The following is a 19,182-nucleotide window of genomic DNA, read 5'->3' as shown; positions in this document are numbered from 1 at the left end:
CTGCCCCAGTTTCACTGCCCACATTGCACTGCCCCGTCACACTGCCCCCCATTACACTGCCCTTGTTATATTGCCACCTGTTACACTGCCCCCGCATTACACTGCCACTGTTACACTGCCCCCATTACACTGCCTCCTATTACACTGTCCCTGTAACACTGCCCCCTCTTACACTGCCCTTGTTACATTGCTGCCTGTTACATTGCCCCTGTTACACTGCCCCTATTATACTGCCCCTGTTACAATGCCCCACTACACTGTCCCTATTATACTGCCCCCTCTTACACTACCCCTGTTATACTACTGCCTGTTACACTGCCCCACTACACTGCCCCTATTACACTGCCCCACCACACTGCCCCTATTACACTGATCCTCTTTCACTGCCCCTTTTACACTGCCTACCAATACATTGCCCCATTACACTGCCCCCATTACACTGCTGCCTATTACACTGCTCCACTACACTGCCCCCTCTTACACTGCCTCTGTTACACTGCTCCTGTTACACTGCTCCCATCACACTGCCCCCAGTTATACTGCTGCCTGTTACACTGCCCCCATTACACTGCCTACTGTTACACTGCCTCACTACACTGCCCCTGTTACATTACGCCTATTACACTGCCCCCTCTTACACTGCCTCTTACACTGTCCCCAGTTAGGCTGCTGCCTGTCACACTGCCCCTGTTACACTGCCCGTGCTACACTGCCCCTATTACACTTCCCCTGCTACACTGCTGCCTGTTACATTGCCTCCTTTACACTGCCCCCTCTTACACTGCTCCCTCTTACACCGCCCCCTCTTACACTTCCCCATTACACTGCTGCCTGTTACACTGCCGCTGTTACACTACCTCACTACACTGCCCGCTGTTACACTGCCCCCCTTACACTTCCCCCAGTTACACTGCCCCGTTACACTGCCCCTGCTACACTACACTGCTGCCAGTTACATTGCCCCCATTACACTGCCCCCCATTACACTGCCCCCCATTACATGCCTGCTCTTTCACTGCCCCATTACATTCCCCTCTGTTACACTGCCCCTGTTACAATGCTGCCTGTTACACTGCCCCCATTATACTATCCCCATTACACTGCCTACTGTTACACTGCCTCACTACACTGCCCCCATTACACTGCCCCATTACACTGTCCCCTCTTACACTGCCCCCAGTTAGACTGCTGCCTGTCACACTGCCCCAGCTGCACTGCTGCCTGTTACATTGCCCCCTGTTGCACTGCCCCCTGTTGCACTGCTGCCTGTTACATTGTCCCATTACACTGCCCACTGTTACACTGCCCCCTCTTACACTGCCCCCTCTTACACTGCTGCACGACACTGCCCCATTACACTGCCCCTAATGAACTGCCCCGTTACACTGCCGCACTACACTGCCCCATTACACTGCCCCCATTACACTGCCCCGAGTTACACTGCCCCTAGTTACACTGCCCCCAGTTACACTGCCCCCAGTTACGCTGCCCCTCTTACACTGCCCCATTAAACTGCCCCCATTGCACTGCCCCCTGTTACACTGCCCCATTACACTGTCCCTTCTTACACTGCCCCTCTTACACTGCCCCCAGTTAGACTGCTGCCTGTCACACTGCCCCTGTTACACTGCCCTTGCTACACTGCCCCTATTACACTGCCCCTATTACACTGCTGCCTGTTACATTGCCCCCTTTACACTGCCCCCAGTTACACTGCCCTGTTACACTTCCGCCTCTTACACTGCCTCTATTACACTGCCCCTATTACACTGCCCGCTCTTACACCGCCCCCTCTTACACTGCCGCCTGTTACACTGCCCCGCTCCACTGCCCCCAGTTAGACTGCTGCCTGTCACACTGCCTCTGCTACACTGTCCCTGTTACACTGCCGCCTGTTACATTGCCCCCTTTACACTGCCCTGTTACACTTCCCCCTCTTACACTGCCTCTATTGCATTGCCACCGTTACACTGCCCCTGTTACACTGCCCCATTACACTGCCCCCAGGTACAGTGCTGCCTGTTGCACTGCCCCTGTTACACTGCCCATATTACACTGCCCCCTGTTACACTGCTGCTGTTACACCGCCCCGCTACACTGACCCTATTACACTGCCCTCTGTTACACTGCCGCTGTTACACTGCCCCTAGTTACACTGCTGCCTGTTACACTGCTCCATTCCACTGCCCCGTTACACTGTCCCCTGTTACATTGGCCACTGTTACACCACCCCCACTACACTGCCTACTGTTGCACTGTCCTCTGTTACATTGCCCACTGTTACACTGCCCCCATTACATTGCTCACTGTTACACTGCCTACTGTTACACTGCCCCCATTAGACTGCCCACTGTTACACTACTCACAGTTACACTGCCCTCTGTTGCACTAGCCCCTGTTACACTACTCATAGTTATACTGCATCCATTACACTGGCTGCTGTCGCATTGCCTCATGTTACACTGCCCCACTGTTATAATGTCCCAGTTTTTCCTCCTCATGTAACACATGTTCCTGTTACACCGCTCATGTATCACTGCTCTCTGTTATTCTGGCTATCTGCTACTCTACTCTCTGCTTGACTTGCTCTTGGTACACTACCCTCTGCCTCACTGGCTCCTGTTACATCTCCCGCTATTACACTGCCCACTGTTATCCAGGCTCTTGCTACATTTCTGTCTGTTACATTGCTGTCCATTACATTGCCACCTGTTACACTGGCTCCTGTTACCCTGCTGACTGTTGCACTACTCATTGTTATGCCATCACCTTTTACGCAGTCTCCTGTTACACTGCTCTCTGTTACACAGGCTCCTGGTACACTGCACTCTCTGTTACACTGGTTCCTGGTACACTGCTCTCTGTTACATAGGTTCCTAGTACACTGCTGTCCATTACACAGGCTTCTGGTACACTACTCTCTGTTACACAGGCTCCTGGTACACTGTTCTCTGTGACACAGGTTCCTGGTACACTGCTCTCTGTTACACTGGCTCCTGGTACACTGCTCTCTGTTACACAGGCTCCTGGTACACTGCTCTCTATAACAATGGTTCCTGGTACACTGCCCTCTGTTATAAGAGCATAAGAACTAGGAGCAGGAGTAGGCAATTCAGCCCCTCGAGCCTGCACCGCCATTCAATACGATCATGGCTGATTTCATCTCGGCCTCAACTCCACTTTCCTGCCCATTCTCCATAACCCTTCAACCCATTATTAATTAAGAATCTATCTATCTCTTCCTTAAATTTACTCAATGTCCCGGCATCCATCGCACTCTGGGGTAGCGATTTCCACAGACTCACGACCCTTTGAGAGAAGTAATTTCTCCTCATCTCTGTTTTAAATCTGCTACCCCTTATCCTAAAACTATGACCTCTCATTCTAGATTGCCCCACAAGAGGAAACATCCTCTGTATGTCTACTTTGTCAATCTTATAGACCTCAATTAGATCTCCTCTCATTCTTCTAAACTCCAGAGAATAAAGGCCTAAACTACTCAATCTCTCTTCAGAAGACAAACCCCTCATCTCTGGAATCAATCTAGTGAACCTCCTCTGAATTGCCTCCAATGCAACTACATCCTTCCTCAAGTAAGGGGACCAAAACTGTATGCAATACTCCAGGTGCGGTCTCACTAATGCCTTGTACAGTTGCAGCAACACTTCCCCACTTTTATACTCTATTCCTTTGCAATAAATGCCAAAATTCCATTTGCCTTCCTTATTATCTGCTATACCTGCATAGTAGTTTTCTGCAATTCATGCATGAGGACACGCAGATCCCTCTGCACCGAAGCACTCTGAAGTTTCTCTCCATTTAGATAATAATTTGCCTTTCTATTCTTCTGACCAAAATGGATAACCTCACACTTATCCATGTTAAGCTCCATCTGCCATATTTTAGCCCATTCACCTAACCTATCCATATCCATTAGTAAATGTCTTATTTCTTTATTGCAACTTACTATCACACTTATCATTAATATAGATTGTAAATAGTTGGGGCCCGAGGACCGAACCCTGTGGCACCCCACTAGTTACATCTTGCCAACCAGAAAAGGACCCATTTATCCCGACTCTCTGTTTTCTGTTGGTTAGCCAACCCTCTATCCAAGCTAATAAATTGCCCCTAACCCCATATGATCTTACCTTGTGTATTAACCTTTTGTGCAGCACCTTATCAAATGCCTTCTGGAAGTCCAGACATATTACATCTACAGGATCCTCATTATCCAGTTTGCTTGTTACAGCTTCAAAGAACTCTAGCAAATTAGTCAAACCTGATTTACCCTTCATAAAACCATGCTGACTCTGATGGATTGCGTTTTGACTTTCTAAATGTCCTGCTATTACTTCCTCTATAATGGATTCTAACAATTTCCCAACGACAGATGTCAAACCAATTGATCTATAGTTTCCTACTTTCTGCCTCCCTCCCTTTTTGAAGAAAGGCATTATCTTTTTTTCCAATCGTCTGGAACCTTTCCCGCATCCAGGGAATTTTGGAATATTATAACCAATGCATTCACTATCTCCACTGCCACTTCCTTTAAGATCCTAGGATGTAGGCCATCAGGCCCTGGGGACTTGTCTACCTTCAATCCCAATAGTTTGCTCAGTACTTTTTCCCTAGTGATGAAGATTGTTCTAAGTTCCTCCCTTTCTATAACCTCTGCATTACCTGTTACTATTGGGATGGTACTAGTGTCCTCCACCGTGAAAACTGAGGCAAAATACTGATTTAGTGTCTCCGCCATTTCTGTGTTCCCCTCTATTAACTCCCCAGTCTCATCCTCCAAGAGACCAACATTCACTTTAGCTATTCTCTTCCCTTTTATATACTTATAGAAGCTTTTGCTATCCGTTTTTATATTTTGCGCTAGTTTTCTTTCATAATTTACCTTTGCTCTTTTTATTACTTTTTTAGTAACCCTTTGTTGATCTTCATAAGTTTCCCAATCTTCCCGCCTGCCACTGGCCTTTGCAATATGGTATGCCTTAGTTTTTATCTTTATGTTATCCTTAACTTCCTTGCTTAGCCATGGATATTTTTCCCCCCTTAGAATCTTTCTTCCTCTCTGGAATATATTTTAGTTGGGAGGAATTGAATATCTCCTTAAACATCTGCCACTGCTCATCAACTGTTCTACCTTTTAGTCTTCTTGCCCAGACCACTAGGGCCAAATCTGTCCTCATGCCTATGTAATTATCTTTGTTTAACTCCAGAACGCTAGTGTGGGACTCCAGTTTCTTGCCCTCAAACCAAATTTGAAATTCTAGCATGCCATGATCACTCTTCCCGAGAGGATATTTAACTGTGAGACCATTAAGTAATCCCACCTCATTACACAATACCAAATCTAGACTAGCCTACTCCCTGGTTAGTTCCACAACATATTGCTCCAAAAAACAATCTCTAATGCATTCAATGAACTCTCCCTCGAGGCTACCCTTGCCAATTTGATTAATCCCGTCTATATGCATATTAAAATCACCCATGATTATTGCCGTACCTTTCTGACAAGCCCCCAGTATTTCCTGGTTTATACTGTGCCCCACTGTGGAACTACTGTTTGGGGACCTATAGATTGCTCCCACCAGGGACTTCTTTCCCTTGCTATTTCTTATTTCTACCCAGACTGATTCTACGTCTTGATCTCCAGTGCCTATATCATTTCTAACTACAGCACTGATCTCTTCCTTTACTAACAGAGCTACACCACCCCCTTTTCCATCCTGCTTATCCTTCTGAAATACTGAGTACCCTTGGATATTCAATTCCCAAACCTGCTTTCCCTGCAACCACATCTCAGTAATCACCACTAAATCATACCCATTCATCTCTATTTGCACTGTTAACTCATTTATTTTATTCCGAATGCTTTGTGCATTCAGATACAAAGCCTTTAAGTTTGCTCCATTATCAAATTCCCGACTCTTGTATGATTCCTTGGTGCAATATGATGTTCATACAGAATCACAGAATAATACAGTGCAGAAGAGGCCCTTCGGCCCATCGAGTCTGCACCGATGCATTAAAACACCTGGCCTGTCTACCTAATCCCATTTGCCAGCACTTGGCCCATAGCCTTGAATGTTTTGACGTGCCAAGTGCTCATCCAGGTACTTTTTAAAGGATGTGAAGCAACCTGCCTCTACTACCCTCCCAGGCAGGGCATTCCAGACCGTCACCACCCTCTGGGTAAAAAAGTTCTTCCTCAAATCCCCCTTAAACCTCCCGCCCCTCACCTTAAACTTGTGACCCCTCGTAACTGACCCTTCAGCTAAGGGGAACAGCTGCTCCCTATCCAGCATGTCCATGCCCCTCATAATCTTGTAAACCTCGATCAGGTCACCCCTCAGTCTTCTCTGCTCAGTGAAAACAACCCAAGCCTATCCAACCTCTCTTCATAGCTTAAATGTTCCATCCCAGGCAACATCCTGGTGAATCGCCTCTGCACCCCCTCCAATGCAATCACATCCTTCCTATAATGTGGCGACCAGAATTGCACACAGTTCTCCAGCTGTGGCCTTACCAAAGTTCTGTGCAACTCCAACATGACCTTCCTGCTTTTGTAATCGATGCCTCGATTGATAAAGGCAAGTGTCCCATATGCCTTTTTCACCACCCTATTAACCTGACCTTCTGCCTTCTATGGACAAACACGCCAAGGTCCCTTTGTTCCTCGGAACTTCCCAGTGTCAGGCCATTCATTGAATACTTCCGTCTCACATTACTCCTTCCAAAGTGTATCACCTCACACTTTTCAGGGTTAAATTCCATCTGCCACTTTTCTGCCCATTTGACCATCCAGTCTATACCTTCCTGTAATCTAAGACACTCAACCTCACTGTTAACCACTCGGCCAATCTTTGTGTCATCCGCGACATTACTGATCCTACCCCCCACATAGCCATCTATGTCGTTTATATAAATGACAAACAATAGGGGACCCAGCACAGATCCCTGTGGTACGCCACTGGACACTGTACGCCCAGTCACTAAAACAGCCATCTGTCATCACTCTCTGTCTCCTACAGCTAAGCCAATTTTGAATCCACCTTATCAAGTTACCTTGTATCCCATGTGCATTTGCTTTCATGATAAGTCTCCCATGTGGGACCTTGTCAAAGGCTTTGCTGAAATCCATGTAAACTACATCAACTGCACTACCCTCATCTACACACCTGGTCACATGCTCAAAAAATTCAATCAAATTTGTTAGGCATGACCTCCCTCTGACAAAGCCATGCTGACTATTCCTAATCAAATTTTGCCTCTCCAAGTGGAGATAGAATTTCTCCTTCAGAATTTTCTCCAATAGTCTCCCTACCACTGACGTGAGACTCACTGGTCTGTAGTTCCCTGGCTTATCTCTACAACCTTTCTTAAATAGTGGGACCACATTAGCTGTTCTCCAGTCCTCTGGAACCTCCCCCCTGGCCAGAGAGGAATTAAAAATTAGGGTCAGAGCCCCTGCAATCTCCACCCCCGCCTCCCACAGCATCCTGGGACACAAATCGTCCGGCCTAGAGATTTGTCCACTTTTAAGCCTTCCAAAACCTCCAATACCTTGTCACTCCCTATGACAATTTGCTCAAGAACCTCACAGTCTCTCTCTCTAAGTTCTATATCTACATCCTCATTCTCTTGGGTGAAGACAGATGTGAAGTATTCGTTCAACACCCTACCAATGTCCTCTGGCTCCACCCACAAATTTCCCCCTTGGTCCCTAATGGGTCCTACTCTTTCCCTGGTTATCCTCTTCCCATTGATATACTTACAGAATATCTTGGGATTTTCCCTACTTTTACCAGCCAGAGCTTTCTCATATCCCCTCTTTGCTCTCCTAATTCTATTCCTGAGCTCCATCCTACACTTTCTGTACTGCACTATGCTTCCATTGATTTTCTCTCCTTGTATTTGCTAAAAGCCTCTTTTCCTTCTCATCGTACCCTGAATGTTTCTGGTCATCCATGGTTCTCTGGGCTTGTTGCTCCTACCTATTACCCTGGAGGGAACATGTTGGGCCTGTACCCTCCCCATTTCCTTTTTGAATGCTCCCCACTGCTCTTCTGTAGATTTCCCGACAAGTAACTCTTTCCAGTCTATCTTGGCCAGATCCTGCCTTATTTTACTAAAATTTGCTCTCCCCCAATCCAAAACCTTTTTTTGCAACTTGTCTATTTCTTTCTCCATAACAAGCTTAAATTGTACCATGTTGTGGTCGCCAAAATGCACCCCCACCAACACATCAACCACCTGTCCGGCTTCTGTCCTTTCCTTTTATTTTCTGGTAACAATCAACCTCATCACTAACCTGCACTCCTACCTTCTCCTTTAACTTTGACTTCCTAATTTTCCATGCCACTGAACCCTCCCCCCCACTATTTAGTTTAAAGCCCTATCTACAGCCCTACTTATGCGATTCGCCAGGACTCTGGTTCCAGCATGATTCAGGTGGAGCCCATCCCATCGGAACAGCTCCCTCCTTCCCCAGTACTGGTGCCCCATGAATTCGAACCCATTTCTCCCACACCAATCTTTGAGCCACTCATTTACCTCTTTAATCTTATTGACCCTGCGCCAATTAGCTCGTGGCTCAGGTAGTAATCCAAAGATTATTACCTTTTTGGTTCTGCTTTTTAATTTAGCCCCTAGCTGCTCATATTCTCTCAGCAGAGCCTCTATCCTCGTTCTACCTATATCGTTGGTACCTACGTGGACCACGACAACTGGATCTTTCCTCTCCCACTCCAAGTTCCTCTGCAGCCTGGATGAGATATCCTGAACCCTGGCACCAGGTAGGCAACACAGACTTCGAGACTCTCGATCCTGGCCACAGAGAACAGTGTCTATGCCCCGAACTATACTATCTCTGATTATGACTGCATTTCTCTTTCCTCCCCCCACTTCAGTGGCTCCCTGTACCACGGTGCTATGGTCAGTTTGCTTATCCTCCCTACAGTCCCTGCTCTCATCAACACAGGGAGCAAAAATCTCGAACCTGCTGGACAAGGACAAGGGCTGAGGCTCCTGCAACACTACCTCCTGGATCCCTCTACCTGCCTCACTCATGGTCACACCCTCCTGTCCCTGACCACTGGCCGAATTCAAGTTAGTTAACCTAAGGGGTGTGACTGTCTCCTGAAACACAGCGTCCAGATGACTCTTCCCCTCCTTGATGTGTCGCAGTGTCCAAAGCTCAGACTCCAGCTCATCAACTCTGAGCCGGAGTTCCTCGAGCAACCCACACTTGCCACAGATGTGGTCAGTAGGAACCACAATGGGGTCCACCAGCTCTCCCATCATGCAGGTACAGCACATCACCTGGCCCTGCATCTCGATTTTATTTAATTAGGTTTTAATTTATTTTTTAAATTTTTGACTGGTCTTTAGTTTTTTAATCCGCTTTAGTTTTTAGTTTATATACTAATAAATAGATCAAGACTTACTCTATATTTGATTTCAATTAAATTAAATTAAAAGCTTACCTGAATACTGACCCCAGCTGCTCTCTGTTTCCCTGCTCTCACTGTTGAATGTGACGTAACTCTGATGTCACTTTTCAATTTTTCCCCGTCTCCGCTCCTGCTGCTCCCACTGTGCTCCTCTCTCTCTCTCTCTCTCCGACACTCTGCTGCTTGGGCTGTACTCCTCCCTCTCTGTCTCCAACTCGGGTCTGGCACTTTTTGAGCCTCCACTCCTCGGGCTGTGCTCCTCCCTCTCTGACTCTGGTTTGGCGCGCTTTTTGAACCTCCGCTCCTTGGCCGTGCTCCTCCCTCTCTGTCTCCGACTCTGGTTTGGCGCGCTTTTTGAACCTCCGCTCTTCGGGCTGTGCTCCTCCCTTTCTGTCTCCTGCTACGCTGCTGTCTGATATACAGGCTCCTGGTACACTGCTCTCTGTTATACAGGCTCCTGGTACACTGCTCTCTGTTATCCAGGCGCCTGGTACACTACTGTCTGTTAAATTGCCACCTCTTACACTGGCACCTGTTACACTGCTGTCTGTCACACTGACTCCTGTTACACGGGCCTGTTACACTGGTTCCTGGGAAACTGCTGTCTGTTGCATTGGCTTCTGGTACGATGCTCTCTGTTACTTTGTCATCTGTTACATTGGTTCTTGTTACATTGCTCTCTGTTACATTGGCACCTGTTACACCGGCTCCTGGTACACTGCTCTCTGTTGCACTGGTTCCTAGTACACTGCTCTCTGTAACATTACCACCTGTTACACTGGTCCCTGTTACATTGACTGCTGGTACATTGTCTCCTCTTACACTGCTCTCTGTTACATTGCCACCTGTTACATTGGCTTGTGTTACACTTGCTCCTGTTACGCTGCCCACTGTTACACTAGTTCCTATTACACTAGCTTCTGTTACACTGGTTCCTCTTACACTGTCCCATGTTATGCTGCCCCCATTACATTGTTCCAAGGGGTTGGTTAGCTTAGTTGTCTAAACGGCTAGAGCGTGATGTAAAAAGACGGCAAGAGCGCAGGTTCAATTCCTGTACCGGCTGTGGTAGTTTATGGAGGCCTGCCTCCTCATCTTGCCCCATGATTGAGGAGTGATGTCCCTTAAGCTGTACACCATCAACTCTAATGGGGAGTGATGCCTATGGTCCTTTGGGACTATGGCTAGAACAACAGTTACACTGCCCCAGTTACTCCTCCCCACATAACCTGCTCCTGGTACTCTGCCTGTTGTTACTGTACTGTCTGCTATGGTTGTTCATGTTACACTGCTCACTGTTACAATGGCTCCTGCTGCACAGGCTTCTGTTTTACTGTTCCTGTTACATTGACCCGTAGTACACTACTCATGGTTATATTGGCCTCTGTTGCTCTGCATCCTGTTACATTACTGCTTGCTATATACATTCATGTTACACTGGCCCAGTTACAGTCTCCTGGTACATTGCCCTCTGGTACACTGCAATTTTTCTGCACTAAAGATTTGATACTTTTTTGATCATTTTTAAGTTGGATAAATATTTGAAGCTTGGAAAGATACCAACATCTGGGGACAGCAGGGTAGTAATATTAATTTCCAATTGATACAGGGCTACGGAGAGAGTGGGGACCAGCACAGGAATAGTGGACTGAATGGTTTCCTTCTGTGCTGTGAACATGTATGATTCTAGCCTCGCTATAATGCAATGACCGCAGCAGTTCTGGAGTAGGTGTGTAAGTGCCTCATTATCAATTGGGATTTGTGGTGCATCCCCTCACTAATGATTAATCATCCGATGAGCCTTCCTTACTGCTGTCACACACAGCATTGGTGGTATCAGTAAAATATCCTTCCCAGCCCACTCTCCTGTGTTTCAAGACTCTGACATAATTTGCTTAGAATTGTTGACCATTTAGTTCTGTTACTATTGGTCAATTTTTCAGATGCTCCCTAAATTGCTGAATATTTTGCCCTGTAGAGCACCTTGCACAGAACATTACCAAATCCCACATTGAAACCTGTCAGTACTTGCGGGAAGAATTGCAGCAGATAACATGGCAAGTCTACGTACAAGAGGAAGTGGAGATTTACCAGAATAAGGTAGGGGAAACAAGAGTGCACAGATCGAATGGTGAGTACCATGGCAACAAGCATCACTTTTCTTAATCAAACATGTAAGTTCACACTATAATCTTTTTGTGCAGCCCAGGGAGGTGATGTGGCAGCTCTGCGCAATCAAAATAACAGAAGCAATTCAGTATGTGGTGGAGTTTGCCAAACGGATTGATGGATTCATGGAACTGTGTCAAAATGATCAAATTGTACTTCTGAAAGCAGGTATGCAATCATTGCCAAGTTACTGCTTGATCTTTTACAAATTTTACAAGCTGTTTCACTTTTATCTAGAAAAGAGAAGACTGAGAGGTGGCCTGATAGAGGCTTTTAACATTATGAAAGTGGTTGATTTGGAGACATAGAGGCGATGTCTCACTTGCAAGGGAGACCAAAACTAGAGGCCATAAATATAAGATAATCACTAATAAATCCAATAAGGAACTCAAGAGAAACTTCTTTACCCCTGAGAATGGTGAGAATGTGGAACTCACTAACAAGTGGTTGAAGCAAATAGCATAAATAGCATTTACGGGAAACTAGATAAACACATGAGGAAGAAAAGAATAGAAAGTTATGCTAATAAGGTTAGGTGAAGATGAGTAGGAGGAGGTTTACATGCTGTATAAACACCAGCATAAACCAGTTGGGCTAAATGACCTGCCTCTGTGCTGTGAGTTCTATGAAAGAGTACTCACCGACTGACAACTAGGAACCGTTTTTTATTGTATTGTTCACATGATGTGGGTGACACTGGAAGGACAGTATTTACTCTACATCTCCAGTCAACCGAGGGTATTAAGAGTCAACTGCATTGTTTAGGTTTGACTCCACTACTGCTGAATGGAGTGAATGTTTAAGCTGGTGGATGAGGCACCGATGAAGCTGTTTTGTCCTGCATGGTGTCGAGCTTCTTGAGCGTTGTTGCAGCTACACCCAGAGGGGATTTTTCTGCTTTTCCCCATGGTGGGTTTGGAGGCAGGGAGAACATAAAGTTGGTGGGACGGTGGCGGGCGGAGGAACCCCTCCATCTTCCTGCCTCCGCCAGAATAAGTCTGGGGCGGGAAGGCCTGTGAGCAGCCTTCTCGCCCCACTGCCAATTGAGGCCCTTAACTGGGAAATTAATGTTCAGTTAAGGGCCATATCCCACTGCCACTGAAATTAGCCATGCAGCAGGCGGCCCTATCACTGCACAGGAAGCACGGCACGTAAAACCGTGTGGGCTCCTTTCTGGCTCCAGGGGGAGGGTGTCTCTTGTGCCTGAAAAAGGGACCCGGCATCGGGAGGGTGGGGGCCCGCTGAGAGCCATCTCCCTGCCCTTGCTACCGACTCCTCTACACCCCCTTCACCTGTGACCCACTCCCACGCGACCCCTCCCGCCCTGACCTACCTGTGGCCTGAGGGCAGTTTCGCTCCTGGACCTCGGGTAGATGCTCCACCGGCAGAAGCCATCGCCTCCGCGGTGGCGCAGCTTGATCTCGTGGAAGGCCTGCCCAAATAAGTGCCTAATTGACACTAGATTCGGCGGGCGTTCCACAGAAGAGGCGATGCAGGGTTCTCGGTGTGCTTTTTCTGGACATCGAGACCCCTGTTGCCAGCATAACATCCCGGCCCCAGAGAGTACTTGAAACTGGGCAGCCTTGACTTAAAGTGAGAGAACTTTCCTTCTGTAGGACTGGGTCCCTTATCAGCCTCCCAGACTGCCTGTTTTTGCATCCTTTTTTTTTTCTTGCTGGTCAAGAAGCAATGGCTTGACCTGTGACCCTTTCCCAGTTCTCTATCCCTATGAAATGGTCATTGAGACCACCAGCTAAACCAGTGACCATCCCACCCCTACCACACAACCCGTTCCAGGTATGGGTTCCCTACAACTACCCACTGCTGGCTGGGCTGAATGAACCATCCCAGAATAATGGGTGTGACTGTTTACAGGGACATCTAAACTACACTCATTGACTCATGTTGTAGAAGAATGCACTTCACTCACCAGTCTGTTTAGATCTAATCCATATGTCCAGCAAGGGGCTGCTTTGGGGGTTTACTCCCTTGTAAACTGAATTAACTTTATATAAATTACACCAAACCCCTCCTAGGTTAAATAGTCAGAAATCCTGAATATGGCGGTCCCATTCTCCCACCCTTTCCTCATACACTTCCCTGTTAATTCCTAGGAGAAGCAGTGGCATAGTGGTAATGTCACTAAGCTAGTAATCTAGAGGCCCAGGCTAATGCTGTGAGGACCTGGGTCCAAATCCCGCCACAGCAGCTGGTAGAATTTAAATTCACCTAACAAACAAAAAAATCTAGAGTTGAAAGCCAGTCTCAGTGCTATGAAACTATCATCAATTGTTGTTAAAAACCCATCTAGTTCACAAATGAAGGAAATCTGTCCTTACCTGGTCTGGTCTACGTGTGATTCTGGACTCACCACAATGTGGTTGGCTCTTAATTGCCTTCTGAAATGGCCTAGCAAGCCACTCAGTTGTTAAGGGCAATTAGGGATGGGCAACAAATGCTGGCCTTGCCAGCTACACCCACATCTCATGAAAGAATTTAAAAAAATTCCCTCAGTGTTTCTGGTCAGAAATTCTGTGTCCTAACAACCATCTGTGCAAAAAAAAACTCTCAGCCTCTGCCTTCATTCTTTTAGTGATGATTTGAAATTTAATGCTTCTTATTAATGACTCACCAACCAGTGGAAATGGATTTTCCTGATTTACTGATTTTCCAGATTTATTTTGTTAAATCACAACTTGCCCTTTACAAATCTGTGTGCTGACCTTCTTATCTGAGTTGTGGCAACCCACCAGTTCTCTGGCACAATTCAAGCATCTAAACATTGTGGCAAATGCTTCTCTGAATTCCTTCAACAATCTCGGATGCAGCCATCAGCACCTTTTCTACTTTAGGTTTAGCAATACTTCCTTATCTATAGTCATGATATCAACTTGTTCCATTTCCTCCTCTGGTACCTTTCATTCATGCTGCCACACTCTTCCATGAAGATCAGCAAACATCATCATTCAGCATCTCTGTCATTCCATCACCCTGCATGCAATTTTCTCATTACTAATTGGCCCTACCTTCTCTTTAACTATTCTTTCACTTTTATCTGTGTATAAATCTCTTTGCTATTTCTATCAGTTACTTGTCAGTCTTTCTTCATAAGCTGTCTCACTGCCATTCTATTCTCATTGTTGTGTACATGTTTCCATAGCTCCACTTGTCTGCTATCGTTTGTGGGTAATGCAGAATTCAAACAGTTCCCAGAAGCAGTGGTATATTTTTACAGGTATGTTATCAATGCCAATTCTGAGTTATTGACTTTTTTCTTCACTTTCACAGGTTCTTTAGAAGTTGTATTTGTCCGAATGTGTCGAGCCTTTGACCCACAGAACAATACGGTTTATTTTGATGGGAAATATGCTGGTCCAGATATCTTCAAATCATTAGGTAAAGTAAAACCATCTTTTACTCTCCTGAAGTAATAAACTACATTGAGGCAGAGTCACATCATATCCTAATCCTTTCAGTGGGAATAACTGTGCTGCAGTTGGATTGCACAAGTCACACAGACCAGTTCTTGTTATTTGAATGTAGATTTGCCTGGGACTTAACCTTGGGAGATCTCAATATTGGGCTTACACATACAGTCCAATCTAAGAACATAAGAGATAGGAGCAGGAGTAGCCCATACAGCCACTCGAACCTGCTCTGCTATTCAAAATGATCATGGCTGATCTTCTGCCTCAACTCCATTTTCCCGCCCACTCCCCATATCCCTTGATTCCCTGAAAGACTAAAACTCTGTCTATCTCAGCCTTAAATAAGCTCAATGATGGAGCATCCACAACCCTCTGGCGTAGACAATTTCAAAGATTCACAACTCTCTGAGTGAAAAAAATTCTCCTCATCTCAGTCCTAAATGATTGACCCCTTATTCTGAGGCTGTGCCCTTGTGTTCTAGATTTCCCAGGCAGGGGAAGCAACCTCTCAGCATCTACCCTGCCAAGCCCCTTCTGAATCTTGCATGTTTCAATGAGAATAAGACCAGGCAGCCTTCTCTTTCTCTCTTCACCAGATTCCATTCCCTACTGGACTATACTGTGATATACGCTAAATGAATTTGCCTTCACTTCTACGCTTCCATTATTCCTTTCCCTTGTCCAATAACCTCACCTAACAGTGAAATGCACAGACGCACCCTCAATAACCCCTCTCCCACCCCAGACATATGGGGAAAGAGATGGCAGGAGACACACAGTAATGTGTTTACTCAGAGGTGTCATCCATGGCCAAGGCAGGAAGATCATATTTTCTGAACTAGGATTAATTTTGTTCATTTACAAATTAACCCAACTGGTGTGTCTGAATGCCATTCTCAGTTCCTCTCTTCAAACAATTGTCTCCAATGGTGAAGTTCCCCAGTAATCACTATATAACTTTCACCCTTCATGCAGCACCATAAGTGAAAGACATAAGGCCTGTCACAATGTGAAAATACTATTAATATAAACCCAATCTATTAGTCTCAAGGGGACATCTCTATGTTTAAGTGCATTATAGTGTAACCTTGCAGGAGAGAGGCCACACTGAGTGCTCGCAGGAGCAAGTGAATTCTTCTTTCTGACAGTTATGGGTTGAAATGAAAAATGAGCATAACCAATTTAAAAGCAGTTTCTACTGATTGCAAATTACAGCACAAAGTTATCCCCACATTTCAAAGTAGGTAACAGGCTTCATTTTAGCAGTTCTAATGAAGTTTTTAATTTTCAGGCTTGTGTATGATACAAGTTAAGAATTTCCATATGTGAAACTAACCAGTTAACCTGGTTACACTGCTTGCAATCGAACTGACTCCTTGGTAAGTATGGACGGAATTTTAATGGAACTGACCTGCTCACAGTGGGGTGACCAGCAGCAGGATGGGCACTCGATTCTTCATAGAGTGGGCTTTGCATCCCGCCTCCAGGTTTCCCAATCAATCACAGAGTGCGGGTATGATGATGACCCACACCTGTCAATGAAAGAATCTTCATTTAAAGGGATTTAAAGGCATGGGTCAGAATGGCTGCATCCCGCATTGCATCTGAAAGCAAAGCAATGGAAGACAGACAGGAAAAGGCTGCTGCCTCCTCACCCTACCCCGCCCCACCCAGTTCCCTAGAGGTGATGCTGGAGGCAGTGAGAGCCTGAAGAGAAGCACCGTTTCCCACAGACGAGAGGAAGAGGCCAGCCGCACCAACTAAATAGATGTGGCTGGAAGTCTCAGAAGCAGTCAGCAGCATGAGTGTGGTCCCTAGAACCGTGATTCAGTGCCGCAGAGGTTCAATGACATCATAAGGGCAGGAAAGGTGAGCGGCATCCTACTTTCAGGTGCCAACCACCACCCTCTGACCACCCCTGCATTCTCCTACACAGCACTCCTCAGGACAACACACCTTGCAGGTTTACTCATTCCTCTCTCTTGAGGCACCTCGTCGCATCCTCATCTTGTTGATGTCTCTTACCCATCCCTCACAATTATATTGAATAAATGTTTTCATTCAATTCTCTCCACACATTCTATTTCTCTCACTCATATCTCTCTGCTTTCTCTCCTTGCAAAAGAGAGCATACAACTCCAGGGAGAGGCAGAGAACTGGGGGTGTCCCTGCAGTCGTAGCCACTTTGACTGCAGAGGAGGAGGAGTCGTTGGAGATCAGCAGTGAGGCAGAGTCCATGGACATAGGTAATGGAGAGATGGGAGTCTCCACATACCTGGTGTCAGAATTAGATATCACACTGCCACTTAAGAACATAAGAAGTAGGAGTAGGCCATTCTGCCCCTCAAGCCTTCTCTGCCATTCAGTACGATCATGGCTGATCTGATTGTGTTCTTAACTCCACTTTCTGGACTGTCCCCCGTAAGCCTTCACTCCCTTGTCAATCAAAAATCTGTCTAACTTGGCACATAACAGTCACTCATGTGGAATTGCTGTCACCTCTATCTGAAATGTCAAGATCTGCACAATATAGACCTTGAACCCTTTCCCCATGTCAGTTCTAATTCATGTTTTTCACTTCCCACAGGTCCTTGAACGGTGCCAGAGGAGCTGGAGTGGGAGGGTGCCAAGGAGTCCTCAAAGGAGGACGCGCACTCTGAGGAAGCACCATCACAGGACTCATGCACACCTTCCACTGGCACAGACACACACCTCGGTGGGGACTTCAATAGAGATAGCTCGGTTGTCACATGGTGAGGTACAGATTATATATGAGAAGAAGCAGGTGCCGGAGACAGGGACAGCAATGGAGAGTCACCATCAAAGGGCACAGGATACTCCAAGCTCTGCTCAGCTGCACACTGTGGACATTTCTGGAGCAGCAACAGGAAATGTGTGAGATTCTGTCAGCATTTCCAGAAGCAGTACGCACCATTAGAGAGAGATTGGAGGTGTCTGTCTCTACCATGAGTGCCATGATGTTTCAGGCAGTTGCACTGATGTCCACTTCCATGGAAAGAGTGGTCACCTGGAGAATCAGACATGGCAGACAACCAGGTGCATGCTGGTCCAGGCCAATGGCCTTCCTACTCTGTCTGTCCCTTTAAACAGGACGGAGGAAAGCCTAGTCTTGGCCGTTTAGCGCCTCACTGAAGTGCAGCAAAGTGCTCTCCCATTCTTGGCTGGCAGGGAGGTCCGGGTGGGCCATGAGAGAGAAGATGCAGAAAGGACAAATGCAAGTGAGGGACTTTTCTCGTGCTGTCACTTCTCATCCCTTGCAGCTGTCATCCCATCCCCTCAGACAGCCCCACATGCTGTCTGCTGACCTGATGAATGAGTCTGCCCCTGCACAGCTGCAGATGAGGCAGTCTTTGGTGGGGCCCTCACGGGTTCCAGAACCCAGAGGACGTCCACCATGGGCATCTCAGCTGTCAGCACAGGGGAATGAGCAGGCTGCCTCAATCTCTGCTGAAGCCACAGGGGTAGCACCATGTAGGAGTAATAGAAAGTGGAAGATGTAGCCTTTGTAGTTATACGAACGTATGAATTAGGAGCAGGAGTAAGAAATGTTTCTTCCCTCGCCAGGAAACGAAACTGGGCCGCAGCTGTGAAAGAGCCAAAACCTAACCACTAGGCCACCAGTTGCATCAGGGATTTGCTTGGGTATTTATAACAATGTCATTGTTGTTATGCCTATGGAAATTTCAATTTCAAGTACTTTATTTGAACTCTTCATTGTGTTGCTATCTCTGTTGCTGCCTCCTGAATTTTAAATAGGCACTAGCCTGCAGGAGAATGGTATGACCGGAGTGGAAGATGAGCAAAGGGTGTGAATGAGATGGAAGAATTTATGGCTGTGGGACTGATTTGTGTTGGTGGTGGGGGAAAGCAGAGGGTTTAGCATTGGAGTGTCATATGTCTTCATACACTCAGGTTATCGGAAGCGTGCCTGTGTGAGCCTGTTATGGGCATCTCTGGCAGCCACGTGTGTAGCTGCAGGCAACCTAGCCACATCAACCTCTTCCTCTTCGGAGGAGACAGAGAATTCAGCACCTTCCTCCTAACAGCTCTATTCCTCTCTGCAGCACCATTTTGTGTAAGGCACAACAAATCACTATCAT

At 46.5% G+C, this 19,182-nt stretch overlaps 1 protein-coding gene across 2 annotated transcripts in view; it reads left to right on the top strand.

Moving 5' to 3' along the window:
• The window catches only part of LOC137350578 (nuclear receptor ROR-alpha A), a 1,041,882-nt gene that overhangs the window by 991,523 nt on the left and 31,177 nt on the right, over positions 1-19,182 (top strand). For both annotated transcript variants that reach the window (XM_068015239.1, XM_068015240.1), the window contains 3 exons: positions 11,443-11,564; positions 11,669-11,801; positions 14,922-15,029. In XM_068015239.1, the coding sequence (XP_067871340.1) occupies positions 11,443-11,564; positions 11,669-11,801; positions 14,922-15,029 (363 nt within the window). The remainder of the gene's footprint in view (positions 1-11,442; positions 11,565-11,668; positions 11,802-14,921; positions 15,030-19,182) is intronic.

This window comes from Heterodontus francisci, chromosome 35 (genome assembly GCF_036365525.1).
Source record: "Heterodontus francisci isolate sHetFra1 chromosome 35, sHetFra1.hap1, whole genome shotgun sequence".
In the NCBI taxonomy this organism is placed as follows: domain Eukaryota; kingdom Metazoa; phylum Chordata; class Chondrichthyes; order Heterodontiformes; family Heterodontidae; genus Heterodontus; species Heterodontus francisci.
This window is presented reverse-complemented; position numbering and strand designations above follow the sequence as displayed.